Source organism: Xenopus laevis, chromosome 5S (assembly GCF_017654675.1).
Source record: "Xenopus laevis strain J_2021 chromosome 5S, Xenopus_laevis_v10.1, whole genome shotgun sequence".
NCBI lineage: Eukaryota > Metazoa > Chordata > Amphibia > Anura > Pipidae > Xenopus > Xenopus laevis.
Genome location: NC_054380.1, coordinates 115,597,022 through 115,613,836, shown reverse-complemented (window position 1 = coordinate 115,613,836; position 16,815 = coordinate 115,597,022). Strand labels below are relative to the sequence as shown.

The following is a 16,815-nucleotide window of genomic DNA, read 5'->3' as shown; positions in this document are numbered from 1 at the left end:
GGGACATGGGTTTTTACTATTGAGTGTTGTTCTTAGATCTACCAAAAGAAATTCGGATGCACACCTGTTAGTTGCAATTGTGTCCAAACTGATTTATTTGAAGCCCAAAATATACATCACAAAGGGCCAACGTTTCGGACCCCTCCGGGTCTTTTATCAAGCCTCATCAAGCCTCAATTGCAACTAACAGGTGTGCATCTGAATTTCTTTTATTTACCCACTGACCCTTATGCGAGGGAAGGGTCTTCCAGATAAGCACCCTACACTAACAACAAGTGTTTTCTTGGGATTGGGTTGAGCTCTCTATGTTCGTGCATTGTTCTTAGATCTCCAAGGCAGCTGTTATCTTGTGTTAGGGAGCTGCTATCTGGTTACCTTCCCATTGTTCTTTTGTTTGGCTGCTGGGGGAAAAGGGAGGGGGGGTGATATCACTCCAACTTGCAGTACAGCAGTAAAGAGTGATTGAAGTTTATCAGAGCACAAGTCACATGACTTGGGGCAGCTGGGAAATTGACAAAATGTCTAGCCCCATGTCAGAATTCAAAATTGAATACAAAAAAATCTGTTTGAAATGGATTTCAGTGCAGAATTCTGCTGGAGCAGCACTATTAACTGATTCATTTTGGAATTTTTTTTTCCCATGACAGTATCCCTTTAATAACAATTCTTATGGTAATTGCTTTTAGGCATTTAATTTCCTTTTGTAACTGAGTCATCACTACTGTCTATCTGGGATCTATTTTCCAGAATGCTTGAGAGCTGGGCTGTTCGAGATAAGAATTTTTCCATAATGTGGAGCAGCATTCCGAGACTACTACAAACATTTAAGAGTGACAACACACTATTAGGATTGTTTTGACACCAAATATGGATTTTATTATTAAGGATTTTTTTTTATTATTATGCATTTTTATTAAGATGGTCAAAAATTACCATGTTTAAATGGTACTCTATGGGAAACGGCAATCCTGCATTTCAGAGCTTTGTGGATAATGGGTTTCCACATAATGGATCCTGTTCTTTAATACATGTTGTACATCTAAGCAATACATGAATGGAACAGGTAATAATACAATAATACTTTAATACATTTGCATTCAAGATTAAGTGCTAAATCGACGAGAAAATTCCCTGTCCTGTAGAGCTTACAATCAAAGTTGGTGGGTAACTTACTGACATACATAAGAAGGTCATAAATGCTACAATTTACAGTGGTTTCCCCATTTTGTGGGGTTTATTAGACACATACATGCTAGAGATTAAGGCCTGTAGGTGAGGCCATGCCCCTACTGACTGTCATCTCTTACTGCCAATTAATACTTAGCTGCATTCTATTAATAAGATGGCCTTATCCAGGTAATGCAAAAATATGGACACAGCCTTTTTTTCATGTATGGAATTCTATGAGACGTTTAGACCCATGGCTAAGCTTTGCTCTTACATGAGTCCAGGTTTAATAAACAGAACACACTACGGATGCCCCTGATTCATGAACGAATTGTCCCTATTGGTTGGTACCTGAGGGATAAGGCACAAGTCAGATCTAGAGAGGCATCCAATGAGGGAATGGTTGTACCCATGATGCTACATCAGTATACTGCCCATCAGTGTGGAAGGAGAGGAAGTTTCTGATCTGGCACTGCAGAGATATTCAGTTTAAAGCTCTTTTATTAGTAACAGAATGGGAACAAAGGCCAAATGGTATTCACTTATCCATTGATTTAAAGTTTGGGAACCACTGGCCTTGCCACTATCTGCAGCCACTCTCATGAATGCAGTGCTGTGTTTCTGAATGAGCAGTGAGTGGACCCTCCCTGGGGTAATAGCACATAACCCATTTTGCATGTAATACGTATGTACATTAGTGATGTGCAGACTGGCCTGATACCCGTGGGTTGTTCAGGTTTGGGCCGACCCAAGCACCCCCATTTTCGGGTCGCGGGCAGGTCCGGGTTGAGCTCTTCTGACTGCTTTCCCCTCCCGCGACCTTACACTGCCGGCTTCCGCTTTTATAGACACGTGAATGTTAGCCCCACCCCTTTTGTGAGGTCATCAATGGGGCGGGTCTATAAAAGCAAGGGGGAAGGCGGTTGCGGGTCGTATCTTATCTGACCAACACATCACTAATGTACATGTACTATGTGTGTATGTAGATATGTATGTGATCTCTAACACCAGGACATAAGGACATGAGTGGCTGGAAGGTTACGCCATATTGCTTCTACAATAAGCCTGGGGCAGTCATGATTGGTCAGCTATATACTGTATAATGAGACTGCTGCTGGTACCAGGAAGGCATGATGCTGCAGAAGGCTAAGAGCCCATCACAGTGAGGAGCAGTGGGTGTAAGAAATCTCAATGGAGATGCCTCATGCATAGAGAATTAACCTTGACCTGTAGCTCATAGTACAAGTTTAGGCAAATTGGAGAGACTTCAGATGTTTTTTTTTTTTTTTGCCTTCCTCTGGATCAATTAGCAGTTAGGCAGGTTATATATAGACCTAAAATGTTTTGATGGACGTGTCTTTTTTTCAACCTCACATACTATGTTAACTACTATGTCTATTGACTGCCAAGATTTTATGTAGCATGTATTTCAGTTTGGAATCTGTAAAAGTGTGTGATGACCAGTCTAATTCATATCACTCGGGGTGATGTATATTCAGCATTTATACTAGTGCAAGAATAACTGTCAGCTAAAGAAAGCAACAGCTGTGACATGAGCCCAGCGCATGGGTCAGTGTAATCTGGGCAGAGCCCAATAGGATAGTAACATATTACTGCTTTGATAGCGCTGCAGTTCTGGTTGATCTGTTTGAATCATACCAGATTGTAATTGATGTTGGAGGAGGGAAGGCAAATGGAACCCTACTGTGCCTGTAAATTGGGCTTAGTTTATAGATTCTGAAGTTGAAGCCTATCTGGTCCGATAAATTCATTACAATGTTTGTATGAAAATGCACTAAATATTAGCAAAATGTTCTCATTGACTGTGCTGTATGATTGACACAGATAAGCAGCTGCTTGGTCAGGTATCGCCGTGCTATAGGCCAGTATCCCCCAGCAGCCCTGTCATTCAGTTCCATCAAATGAATCTCAATTGTTGAGAATAATAATTCAACAATGGCTCCATATTTTGGACAGGTATGTCCCCACAAAGCCTGTTTTATACCAGGGTGCTGATGCTTAAGAGAGAAAAGATGACAACTTACCTGAGTCCCCTTTCTGTCCTGTTCTCTGTAGTTGGAGCTGTGTAAGCCCAGCCTGTAGCTCTTATAAACCTCTGTCCCCTGCTTGCACCCAATTCAGCTCCTCATGGATCCATCTTCATTACCTCATTGCTATATTCTCCTACAGATATAATTGTCCTTTTTCAACAAATAATCCCCATCCTGAGTATGATTGTGTAATTTACTAATTGTATTTGGGCCTGGTCGCAATCTCCTCCTTTGCAGACCCATCTCCTTCTGTCCATGTAATATACTTTATGTTTAATGCAATTTCCTGCTGTGATTTTGCTTTCAGAGACACATTTAGGGAGAATGGGCACACGGCCATGTTACCTGGTTACAAAAAGGCAAAGCAGAGTAGTATTTATTAATATAGTTGCAAAAGTTCACAGTTACAGTAACCTGTAGCAACTGCACTGGAGTAATGATGTCCAGTCTGGCCTCCAGTTGTCATTCAATACTCCCATCACCCTCTAGCAGACTGCTTTGACTCAATATGTTCCTTAGTATCCACTGACTATAGAGCAGATAGGACACTAGTGGGCCAGTGAAGCTATCTGCTGATTGGTTGCTGAAGGTAACCCAACCACTGAACTTTTGCCTTTGTTGCAAAATGATTTTTTATCATAAGCAGGATATAAACCCTTGATATAAGAGCTGTACTGCCTAGATGTATCTTTAGAGCTGTAACACAATTTTAAGTTGGGGATCTGCAGTCTGGGTTATTATTGCTTTTGGGCGTCTCTGTAATTTCACAGTCACTCTGCATTTGTACAATCAAGGCCTGCACCACTTCTCAAACTGGGGACCTGTATAAGGGGACATTTGGGGCCAATGTAACATTATAATTCTGCATAATGATTAGCAGGTAGCTAAAAATATTACAAATAATATTTGCACAAATATTTTGCTTTTGGAAATTCAACAAAGAGTTACAGTCTAAATGTTGTGTTTTTGGTAAAGGAGTTAACAAAAGGCCAACAGTATAGCATCTATGTCTATGGATTATGTTTGAATCTAGGGGGAAACTGTGTTACCTCTAGAGTGGCATGGCAGCTCCACGGGCAGAGGTTAAAGCTAACCAAATGGAAGGCATGAGATTTTAGCAATGACGCTGTGGGGAGGAATCGGCAGAGGGTAACTAAAGGCAAAAGGAAACAATGAGATAGAAGAAGGAGAATCAAGAGAGGGGCAGTGAGAGGCAAATATTGTAGATAAAGAAGAAGTAGGGCAGGTAGGACATAATGCGATACACATGCCCCCCACCTAGCAACCCTGCCCACCCATTACCCGCCTCCTGCCTGGCCCCTTCACTCCCTCCCTTCCCTGTTGGATGATGAATGTAGTGAAACCTGCAGATCTGTTGGGCTGCAGTGGGGAGAGGAGCAGAGGAACCAACACGAATCATGTAAGTAGGAAACTGAGACTGACACATTACCAGGTCAGTGCTTGCCCCCAGCAGCAGGGATACCCCATTCTCTGTTCCTATACCCCCCCTTGTATAAATCTCACTCCATTCATTGTCTCTCATCTGCTCTCCAAACATCTTTTACTTCCCATCAGCACATTCACCCCCTAACTACTGCACATAAACTAAGGTGCCCATTTGTCTCTGGGCTCAGTACATGAGCAAGTTATCCCTAATTCTACCCAGAAATGTTACTGCCCATGTACTGAAAGCTTTTCATCCTACTGCCCGTGTACTAAGAGCTTCTTATCATACTGCCCCTGTATGTAGTAACATGCGCAATGCTTCTCACCCTAATACGTTCAGTACTTCTCCCCCTAATGCCCATATGTTCATTACTTCTCACCCTAATGCCCATACATTCAGTACTTCTCACCCTAATGCCCATATGTTCAGTATTTCTCACCCTAATGCCCATATGTTCATTACTTCTCACCCTAATGCCCATACGTTCAGTACTTCTCACCCTAATGCCCATATGTTCATTACTTCTCACCTTAATGCCCATACGCTCAGTACTTCTCACCCTAATGCCCATATGTTCAGTACTTCTCCCCCTAATGCCCATATGTTCAGTACTTCTCACCCTAATGCCCATACGCTCAGTACTTCTCACCCTAATGCCCATATGTTCATTACTTCTCACCCTAATGCCCATACGTTCAGTACTTCTCACCCTAATGCTCATACGTTCAGTACTTCTCACCCTAATGCCCATATGCTCAGTACTTCTCACCCTAATGCCCATACATTCAGTACTTCACACCCTAATGCCCATATGTTCATTACTTCTCACCTTAATGCCCATACGCTCATTACTTCTCACCCTAATGCCCATACGCTCAATACTTCTCACCCTAATGCCCATATATTCAGTACGTCTCACCCTAATGCCCATACGTTCAGTACTTCTCACCCTATGCCCATATGTTCAGTTTTTCTCACCCTATCGCCCATATGCTCAGTACTTCTCACCCTATTACCCATACGCTCAATACTTCTCACCTTAATGCCCAAATGTTCAGTTCTTCTCACCCTAGGGTCCATATGCTCAGTGCTTCTCACCCTAATGTCCATACGCTCAGTACTTCTCACCCTAATTCCCATGTGCTCAGATGCTCACATTTCTCACCATACTGCCCATGTGTAGAGTGCTGAAAGGTAGTGCTGGTACATCATCGTTTTAAATCTGCATACTGAAACAAACTGCAATTAAAGGGCTAATTAGCAATTTGGTTAGATGCACTCTGTATGGCAGTACAAAAGCCACGTAGTCGCATGTAAATTGATAATTAGTCAACAGCCACTCTGGATTAAATAGGTAAGTAGCAACTCCACTAACAGGCTGGGCTCCCCCCATACAACTCAGTACTGTAATGTCTCCCAGTGTCACGGCGCTGTCCACATGCTCAGTGCTGAAGTTTTTTCCCATGGACAGTGTCCATTTGCTCAGGGCTTGCCACCAATCTGTCCAATCTGCTTCTAGGACATATGGACTAGTCTTGGATTAAAGATTGTACCAAACTAGTTGGGGCCCTATGGCAAACAAGCACTGGACCAATGAAAGCTATATTTAGTGTTGTAGAAGTGCATTAGCTAAATCAGGTAAAATTCAATTGGGTGACCCATAGCAACCAATCAGCGCTGCATAAACTCAAGGTAAGGAACTGCAGTCCTGAAAAAGTACAGCCACTGGATGCATGTAGAACTGTACATAGAACTTGGGTCAGTCAGTGAGAGAAGACTGTAGGTTGGGCAACTAGTACAAATGTTTTGCTAAAACCTTCATATATTCAACCAAGTAATGACTGCATGTACAGTAATGCAGGGGTTTCTGGGAGTTATAGCTTAACACCATATGAAGGAAAGAGCAGCACCCTGGGGAAGCCACTAAGCTGACCTAGTAAACTGGATGGTGCCCAAACACTAATCCAACACATGGACGCTATACTGGACCCTATAATGGACATACTCACTGCTCTCTAGGGGGGCAAAGATAATTTCCAACCTAGAAACACATTTTGGAAGTAATTAAAGTGATCTGTATTTTTGTCCCACTTCATTGTGTGATTCTCTAACAACTTGCACCTCCTCCATGTCATGTAGCTAAAATTAGCCCAAACCTGTGCATCACGCCTTCCCCCCTTCTTTTCTCTTGCCCACAAGCCATCACACCACCCCCTCTTTCTGAGGTGTCTTGTTGTTAATTAGCACTTCACACCGAAATTCACAAATCCAATTAGTTATCATAGCATGATATATTTCATTTGCATTCATGGCTACAGAAGAAAATCCCAGGCAAAAAAATAAATAAAAGAGTTTAATTATATTGTTTCCCATGATGCATCCTGTACATGGAATTGATAGTTGCAACTGTTTGTGCCCTCCGTTATGTAGAGCAAAGTGCTGCAATAAACAGTCAGTTCTGCACTGTGAGGTCCATGTAAAGGGCTTGTATTTGGGAGTCCACATTCCCAGCACTTGGCTCCAGCACTTGTATCCACGCATAAATTAATTCTTCCTTCAGCCAGACCAGTAATGAGTAGTGTCAAATCAAAATGTTCTACTCTCTCTGTGTAAACAAGTACTACTTGTCTCATGTCATTAGGTCACTAGATGGAGCTGTTTTATTGGACTCTGAATTAGGGCACAACTTCACTTTCACCTTATTTTTTTTCTTCCTGCTTCTTAATATGTTTAATGCTACATTCACACACTCGGGCTTAATCAATTCATCGTGTTCTAGATCAATAATAGCATAAAAACTCTTCAAAGAATCGCCACTCCCATTATCGAGATGCCATTTGAAGAAACTATTTATATTGGGAGTATTTGGGCACTAAAAAGCAGTTGCTTGGGCCAAGCACAAAAATCAGGTGCAGTCCCGGGGGTATAGTAACATAGAAAACAGACTGTTGGGTCTAAGTTACCCTAGCAACCAGGCAGTAGTTTGAATAAGAGACTGGAATATGAAGATGAAGATGGCAAATAATTTTAAAAGACTATATAAAATTTAAAAAATGAAGACCAATTGAAAAGTTGCTATGAATTGGTCATTCGATATGCTCAAAGTACCCATTTAAAGAAGGTTCAGTGGGTTTGATAATTAATTAATGAGAAATGGCTTATTCCCAAAGTTTATGGAGGCCCTAAAATGATTTTGCTGTGGGGCCCAGAAACTTCTAGTTGTTGTGATACAGTTCAGTCCTATACTTCCTCCCAGGGCTGCACTTGTGTAAAGTAATGTATACATCAATTAATGAGTTCACTCATGCAGACTCTAATCGTTTAAGTATAAACACAGTCCCCAAAATAGCTATAAATAGCAGTGTGTGAGGTTAAACATAGCACATAGTCATCCAGTCCCAAATGCAATCGAAGTGTTCCAGGAAAGATTGTTTCCAGGCAACATACAATGGTAAATCAACTGAACGGCACACTTGAAGGGGTATTTTACTTAATGTTCCTGTAAAGTCCTTTTTAGTCTATACTGTTGAGCAGACATTGAATCAATTGCAAGAGCAGTTGGACAGCCATCTCAAATGGCTAAATAAATTGCTATTGACATAGCTAATTGCTATGATATTAACAACCTTGCTTTACCAAACTGTACTATACTGCTAGCTAAAGGCCCCCATACACGGGCCGATAAAAGCTGCCGACAGACCGAGTCGGCAGCTTATTGGCCCGTGTGTGGGGCCATCCGACGGGCTTCCCTGATTGATATCTGGACAAAAGTCGGCCAGATCTCGATCGGGCAGGTTAAACAATCCAGACGGGTTGCAGCCGCATCTGTGCTTGTATGTGGTCCCGCAAACCGACCGCCCGTATCGGATACATTATGACCCGATCGTTGAGCCCGAGGGCCCACGATCGGATCAGCCCAATATCGCCCACTTCAATGTGGGCATATCGGGGAGAGATCTGCAAAACGAACGGATTTCTACGTCTTTGGCCACCTTAAGTGACTTCCGTTCACAATTGGTTTCAGGCTCACCTCTAACCAACCAGCATACAGCATTGCACGGTAACATTGTAGGCTTCTTCGAACCATTGTGAAATGCTCAATATAGGACTAAGCAAGACTTACCCCAGCTCCACTAGGAACTTATAACCTCCCTCCATAGCTTGGGCCAAGGTAGCTAAACAGAAAGGAGGATCTCAACTCCCCATATCTCTCACTCTCCTTACACACAATTTTCTCCATAATGGAGCCTTTATCCAATTTGAACCCCTTAAAGAGAGACTAGGGAATGTGGATCTGCAACTACTGCATTTCACTACATGCAATTGAGGCATGCCTTTAAAACCCTATTTGGGCCATTAGCGTTATGCCCAGAGGTTGGGAAGTGAGACTGTGGAAAAAATGACTTTTCACAACCGTACAAGATGATTCTTACATGATTCTCTAGCCTGTTCATTAAGGCTAAAAACAAGTGGGCCATGGTCCTCTGAAACAAATGTTTAAATAACAGAGGCTGGAAAAGGGGTATTTCTATGCTATATCCCAGGAGCAACATCCAGATGTAAAAAGAGTTGGGTGAGCAATGCAGGCATGACAAATGCCCCTGGGTGTGCCAAACAAGGGCAGTGATTGGCTATTTGGCAGCTCTTGTGTGAGCTGGCAGCCTACAGGAGACTTTGTTTGGCAGTACACCTAGTTATTATTCAACCAAAACTTTCCTCCAAGCCAAGAATTAAAAAAATAAGCTCCTGCTTTGAGGCAACTGGTAGCAACATCAAAAGGGTTTGTGAGCAACATGTTTCTCATGAGCCACTAGCTGGGGATCACTGATGTAGCCTGTGCCCCCCCCCTCGGCGAGTCTGCTTCCTTTATAGTAATGCCACTGTCTATGCTCCTTTTCCATTGTCCCTTCTGGCTGTCAAATATACAATGCCAACATGTATTAGAATACAACTACTGATGGGCACCTGTTATTATTGACTGCTCTAACTGAATGTCCTGTCATGTGTAATGTTGTTTATGTTCGAAATACAAAATAAAAACTTTAAAAATAAATAAATAAAAAGATGCTCATCTAGTTATTGTGTTCTCAGAGCTCAATTAACCTGTGTCAGAGGAAGAACTATATTCTTACCAGTCACACAAGAAGGGACCCAGGATAAAAGAGACATAAAGGATGTCAGAGGCCCAAAATAAAAGGGAAGATAATGCAAATCAGAACTGTCACCCCCCCCCAGCTGTTTTACTTTATCTTTTCATTAAAGCATGTCAGACCTGTCTCTGACTACTACCCCATTTCCTTCCAAAGCTGCAACATAAAGTCTTCTGAAAATAGAAAGTATTTACTTGCCTTGTGCCATATTCATACCTCTGCCTTAAAGGAGAACTAAACCCTAAAACTGAATATGGCTAAAAATGCCATGTTTATATACTGAACTTATTGCACTAGTCTAAAGTTTCAGCTTGTCAATAGCAGCAATGATCCAGGACTTCAAACTTGTCACAGGGGGTCACCGTCTTGGAACGTGTCTGTGACACTCACATGCTCAGTGGGCTCTGAGCAGCTGTTGAGAAGCTAAGCTTAGGGGTCATCACTAATTATCAAGCAGAAAATAAGTTTTGTCTGTAATATAAGCTGAAAGCAGACCCCACAGTCTGGGCTCCCCTGTTTCCCGGGCCGCCCTGCGACTGCGGGGTCTGCTTCCTCTATAGTTATGCCACTCTGTGCTATAAAACCAGCGGTTCTGGATGTATAGTTGGCCAAAAGGACATAAAGGAGCAATTTGCATGCCTTCGCCCATAATGCCTTATGTGAGAGTCTAACTCTCATTAGTGGTATGAAGGCAGTGCTATGTAAATGGCACGAGGCAAGTAAATACTTTCTGTTTTCAGAAGACTTTATGCTGCATGTCTTGCACGTGACGGGCTTTTTGGCTCCTTTTAGTCCGTCTAACCAGGCTGGGTTCTCTGCTTCTAGAGCTGGACACAGTAAAATGATCCATTAGTTTGTCCAGGTTATCAACAATTGGATCTTTGTCCATTGAGCTGATAAATCATTCTGCTCCGGGGGGGGGCAACAGTTAGATCATCAATGACATTGTCCCGGTCCACTTGTCAAGAGCCATAGTTGACCTTTATTGACAGGATTTCCCAGCCTGCACTAAAACACCAGCACCCCCCACTAGTAAATTTCATGTAACTTGTCCTTTAAAATGCTGACAGCAGTGTGCTTAAAGACCCACTTGTGTATTGGGAAGGCCTTTTTGCTTGAGCTCATAATGTCACATCACTTGATGAGGTTAAGGCAGACACGTATTTAATAAGAAGTAGCTGTGAGTGGAAATCAGATTCCAAGTGAAACCTTTTTTTTTGTTAAATTTAAGGTCAGCATCCGGGGGACCCCCTCCAAGTAGCAACCGCAAGCTTCAACAGACCCAAGCACAAGTAAATGAGGTAAGTGATTGGCCACTTCATGCCCTCAGTCCTTATACTGTAAAACATACCGTTTATAATACTGCTAATAACTGTTCCTAACTGCTAATAACAGCTACGTTGTGAGTATTACCCCCTTGGACTTTCCTTAGTCCTTGTTGGAGCCTCAGTTGCTCAGCTATCTTGCCTGTCACTATCTCTCACTGCCTACAGTGGGATTCACCACCGAAATAATAATAACCAATTACTAGGGATGTACCAAATCTAGGATCAGGTCTAGGATTCGAATTAAGATGAATCCAAGTGCCTGGCTGAACCAAATCTAAGTACATGAAATCAAGTGACTTTTCATCACATGAACAAGGAAAGTACATATGCTTAATGAAAGATTCAAGATTCACCCAAATCCCAAAATAGTGCATTCCTTTTGTTTTACTAAATTATACTATCTTTACTCCTTAAAGATGTACAGAATTTCTTTTGAGATTGTGCAACTTTAACTGCACAAGGGTGGGCTCTAACCGCCAGTGTAATATCCCTTGTATTATACCTCAACTTCAGCTCTCAAGTGGCTTAAAAAGGAAGAATACAACATACCTCCAAGATAAACTTGCTATTATGCTCAATGGAAAAAAACCTTGATAATTACTGTACATTTCTCACTTAACCACTGGAGATTAAAGGAACAGTACCACCGAAAAATCAAAGTGTTTTAAAGGAATGACAATATAATGAAGTGTTGGCCTACATTGGTAAAACTGGTGTGTTTGCTTCAGAAACACTACTATAGTTTATATAAACAAGCTGCTGTGTAGCCATGGGGCAGCCATTCAAGCACAGGATACACAGTAGATAATAGATATGGTCTGAAGAATCCCATTGTATACTACAGAGCTTATCTGTTATCTGCTGTGTATCCTGTGACTTTTCTCCTTTTTCAAACTTGAATGGCTGCCCCCGTAGCTACGCAGCAGCTTGTTTATAGAAATCATAATAGAGTTTCTGAAACAAACACACCTGATGTACCAGTGGAGCACAACTGTACATTACATTTTCCTTATTTTAAGACATTTTAATATTTTGGTGATACTGTTTCTTTAATTAAAGGAGGGACTGAGAGGATTTAACTGTAGATATGATCAAAATGTCATCTCTCTCACTAATGTCAATACCCAGAATTTCCCATCGGCTGATTATTTCGATACTGGTACAATTTAGCCACTCACATAGATATCCATGGAAGTTCAAGGTCAGCTGATGACCATATACAGTACACACATGGAATCTATTATGGAAATGGATGTGCAATCAGTCTTAGTTTCCACCTTGCCCAGTACACTGGGGTCATATTGCCCCTTTTCATTGTCCAGATAGCTTGGAGAACTTGTGTCCAGAGAAGTGGGTTTCATTGCTGCTGCCGTCCCATCCCCCCACACTCAACTTTTTCTGTTCTGGAGGGGGCTCAGGGGGTGTCCTGGGGGGTACACAGAGAAGAACAACTGTGCTCTCTGTTCTAGAAACTGGAAAAATGGCTCTTAAAGTTACAAGGAGTGGCCTTTTTGCAGCCCCTGGTAACCAGTGGGTGCTTACGTTTCTCAACTTGCCTCATTGGAGCAACATCCCTTCCCAGGTGGCAACAATGTCAACTAGGAGCCACAAATGAAAACAAAGCCAAATATAACCTAGAATGCAGGTGTTTTCCCTGTTGGTTTGGGATAATACAATGGTGCATATTATATAAAAAGAAATATATTTTATGATATAATGAATAATGTACCCACTATTGTAAAATATGAGAATATTGCAAGTCACAAAGCAGTTCCATGATCATATAAAAGAACAAAGCTGAAGGCAGAGAGCTTTTACGTTGGTCACGGAACTCCATGATGACTTCTAATATCTAGTGATGAGCAAATTTATTCGCCAGCCATGGATTTCAGACGAAATTTCGAATTTCACCATGTGCAAATTTGCGAAACTGCATTCTCAGAGAAAAATGCCCATAAGAAAAAATGTCTATTGCATTAGGACAAAAAAAGTCGCCATAAGAAAAAAACACCCTTTGACTCTAATAGATTAGGACAACAAAGTCTCCATGAGAAAAAAACACCCATTATCTTTAATGCATTAGGACAAAAAAAGTCGCCATAAGAAAAAACGCCCATTGACTTTAATGCATTTTGAGTTAAAAAATTGTTGCACTCGTAAAAAAAAAAGTTGCCTGTAAAAACGCTAATTTTTCAGAAATGGGGCAGATTCACTCATCATTACTAATATCCTCATATGTTACAAAATGGAGGTATGTTATTGATTATAATAGACAAGGCTTAGTGAGTCATGAAATGACATCACTGAGCACCAATTATAACTGATGACATCACCAAGAACCTTTTTAAAGAATATCATTTACAAGATATTCATGGCTCTTGTGTATAAAATCTCAATAAAGACTTGCAGTACTCAGGGATATAGTATCCCTTTAATTCCTTTTATCAACCCCTACTTAGTAGCCCTTGTGGTGCTTGTCTCCTCAGTGTCAGGCTGTCCTAGCTTTGATCTACTCATTTACATGGTCAATAACTCCTGATGGATTTGTCCATTCCCTTGGTGGTGACAGGTAGTGGATATCATGCGGGTAAATGTGGACAAGGTTCTGGATCGAGATCAGAAGCTGGCAGAGTTGGATGACCGAGCAGACGCTCTCCAAGCTGGAGCCTCCCAGTTTGAGACCAGTGCAGCCAAACTGAAGCGGAAGTATTGGTGGAATAACTGCAAGGTGAGCTGCAATACACATAGGAGAGGGAATGCTGATGAGATGGGAGAGAGAAATATATTTTATATGGGGGTGGAAAGAGTACTCGAGGGAACGAGAATGACTATGCTGATGGAGATGACACTGGGAAATGGATTATTGTACCTGTTTCATTACTTTAATACCCAGGCTGATACAGACATGATTGCTTTACACCCACTTACATGCAATATGTCCTAGCTTACTCACAACTTCTTTTATTCCAATTGTAACATGCTGAGAATATCAGTTCAATTATCTCTACGTGTGTTCAACATATCCCTTCGTGGAGTATTTCTAACCAGTCTTGGCTAACCAACAAGTTCATATAAAATAGCTTAGAGCACTCTCCTAAGCACTTTCTAGCTTTCACAATGTTACCTTTTTTTTTTCAACTGCAAATATGAGAACTTTTAAGACTTCTTAAAGCAGTTGTGTCCAGGGTCACTGAGTGTTGTGCTCTGAATACAGTACCTAGAACTGGAGGCAAAGCAGCACTGTCCTTATCCCTTATAGAAGGTGGTGTGTACAGGACTTCACAAGTTAGGGAATATGCCTCCCCCACATTGCTGCTGAATGTAGGCCTCGCTGTATTCATAAGTCATGCACAGACTTCTGCAGATAGTCCTGCAGCAATTCAGAAAAATGGCAGGTACTAGTCTGCGAAAAAAACCTTTTTTTGTTTGCTCTACTTTTTTTGCACTTTGCACCTTGCCTGCACTTTATATATGAACCCTGGTGAATTGGGGGAAAAAGTGGTGTGCATTTGCTCAGAATGCCTCAGTATGGGATTAATAATCAACCGTAATCAACTCTCTTTTTCTCTTTCTCCAGATGATGATTATCGTGGGAGTGTTGTGTGCAATAATGTTCATCATCCTCATCAGTAAGTGGATAAACCTTTGGAGCAAACCTCAATGCTTTGCTGGGAAACTGCTGTATTATTCTTTTCTCTTCCCCCCTGCATTCACTATTCAATTCCCTTGTACTCTACTAACCATTTTCCTCCAACCTCAGTCTTTGCCATATGCTTCCTGTTCCTCTTCATCCTACATTTCCTTTTGCTTCATGTATTTTATTCCATATCCTTCCTCTACAACCTACAATTTACTCTTCATCCTACATTTCCTTCTGGCTTCCATGTATCTTACTCATTCATATACCCCAGCCTTGTGCTTCCATCTCTATCATACACCCCATCTGCACCCTACACTTATCAAGACAGTCTACAATTGCTTCTCTACCCTACACAATCAACTGCATCTTATATTTCCTTTCTGTAAATTCAGCTTCTATTGCATTTCCTCCACACTGCCTTTTGCACGTTTCACTTCCTTTTCTCCTGGTGCATGCTTCACTCCATCTAAAGATACAGATAATTGTCAGATACATCTGGTCTTGTCTAGTAATGGAAAAAAGAAGCTATTACATGTTATGGTCTAGAATGGTTAGAATAGTTAAACCTGGTTGGTGACTGGAATGGGACATAATGTGCTCATGATATTACATATGATCAAAGAACCCAGAATCAGTGTGTGGGAAAGAGGAAGGGCAATGGTGGGCTGAAAGGAGTTCAGCTATAACTGTGAGTTTTTTCTTTTTTTTACTGATCTGTACTTTTTTTCTCTCCTTCTGCCACTCTTTTTTTAATTTTCCTCCCACATTGCGCCTTTTCTTAGTTTATTTCTGCACCTGACTTTGGTGTTCCTTTCTCTCGTCTTTCCGTTTTTTCCATGGTTATGTTGTTCTTGTGTTTTCTCACCACTCCCTGACCTCAGCAGTATCTTGCAAAGATTCCAGACATCTAACAACAGATTTAACCTGCTGGGACACAGTTAGATAACCAGAAACAAACCACACAGAAGACTCCTACTGGCTCTAGAAAATCCCACCCATCATGAGTGCTACATAGGAGGCACCTTGGCACCCGGGACAGAAGCTACAGACATTCTCACCTAGCTCATATAACTTTAAGGCTCTTATAATCCAAAGGGTGGACAGAAAATTCAGCTCCATTTTTTAGCTAGATGTTTTGGCTCCAAGACAAGAAGAGAGTGTTGCAGCTTGTTTTGATATAAGGAACCCAATTTATGTTGGCAACAGAGCTATAAATGTGCAGAATGGGGCTAAATGGTTCAGACCACAAAAAAGACTTGCTTAGGTGCTGCAACTTCAGTGACTCTGTAGTATTTGCACTATGTGGGCACTATCTGGGCATAGCTATAGGGATTGGGCTCTTGGGTCTAACAAGTTCTTTCACTACAAGGAATAGAAAATCTGTAATATGAATGGGCTTTTTTTTATAAAGAATGGGTTAGGAGAAAGAAAGAAAATGTTCTTCATTATGGGCAGTTTGGTGGTATTCGTGGACACCCTTTCACCTGATGGTCCCATTGTCCTTTTCTCTCTGTTCTGAAGCAGATTCATGGTTGTAAAATGTGCCATAATCCAAATAAAATTTGTCTTGTATGCCTAACTTGATGAGAGCACTGTGTAGGATGGATCTGTACACAAGTGGTAAAGCAGAAAACGCTTTCAATGTACCACGTATTCAGACAAACGCAAGGGGGCCAATTTACTAACATAGATGCTTAAAGGGCATGTAAAGGCAAAAAAATAAAATCCCATTTTTACTTTCTTTAATGAAAAAGAAACCTATCTCCAATATACTTTAAGTAAAAAATGTGTACCGTTTTTATAAGAAACCTGACTGTTTGCAGTGAAATTCCTTCATTTAGTGCTGTGGATATGAATTGTCAGATGGTCCCTAACTGCTGAGCAGGGAAACAATCATACTCATGAACAGCAGGGGGAGCCCCTGCCTTACCTCCCAGCCATGCAGAACTCAAGCAGCTTTGTTTATGACGATCCCTAAGCAGCACAGACCACACTGAGCATGTGCACAGTCTTACAAAGATGTTTAACAAAG

General features: G+C 41.4%; 1 protein-coding gene across 1 annotated transcript; it reads left to right on the top strand.

Annotated features, from left to right (window-relative positions):
• The first annotated feature begins 4,542 nt into the window (after positions 1–4,542).
• Positions 4,543–16,362, top strand: LOC108717474 (vesicle-associated membrane protein 2). The gene is made up of 5 exons (XM_041564993.1): positions 4,543–4,638; positions 11,047–11,116; positions 13,713–13,871; positions 14,721–14,772; positions 15,566–16,362. Coding segments are annotated over exons 1-5 (300 nt in total). The 5' UTR covers positions 4,543–4,636; the 3' UTR covers positions 15,583–16,362.
• Positions 16,363–16,815: the final 453 nt, after the last annotated feature.

Excerpts from the sequence above, each read along its gene's own strand:
- LOC108717474 (XM_041564993.1), top strand. Across the intron at positions 11,117-13,712 it reads CCCAAGCACAAGTAAATGAG|GTAGTGGATATCATGCGGGT; the intron begins GTAAGTGATTGG and ends TGGTGGTGACAG. Across the intron at positions 13,872-14,720 it reads ATTGGTGGAATAACTGCAAG|ATGATGATTATCGTGGGAGT; the intron begins GTGAGCTGCAAT and ends CTCTTTCTCCAG.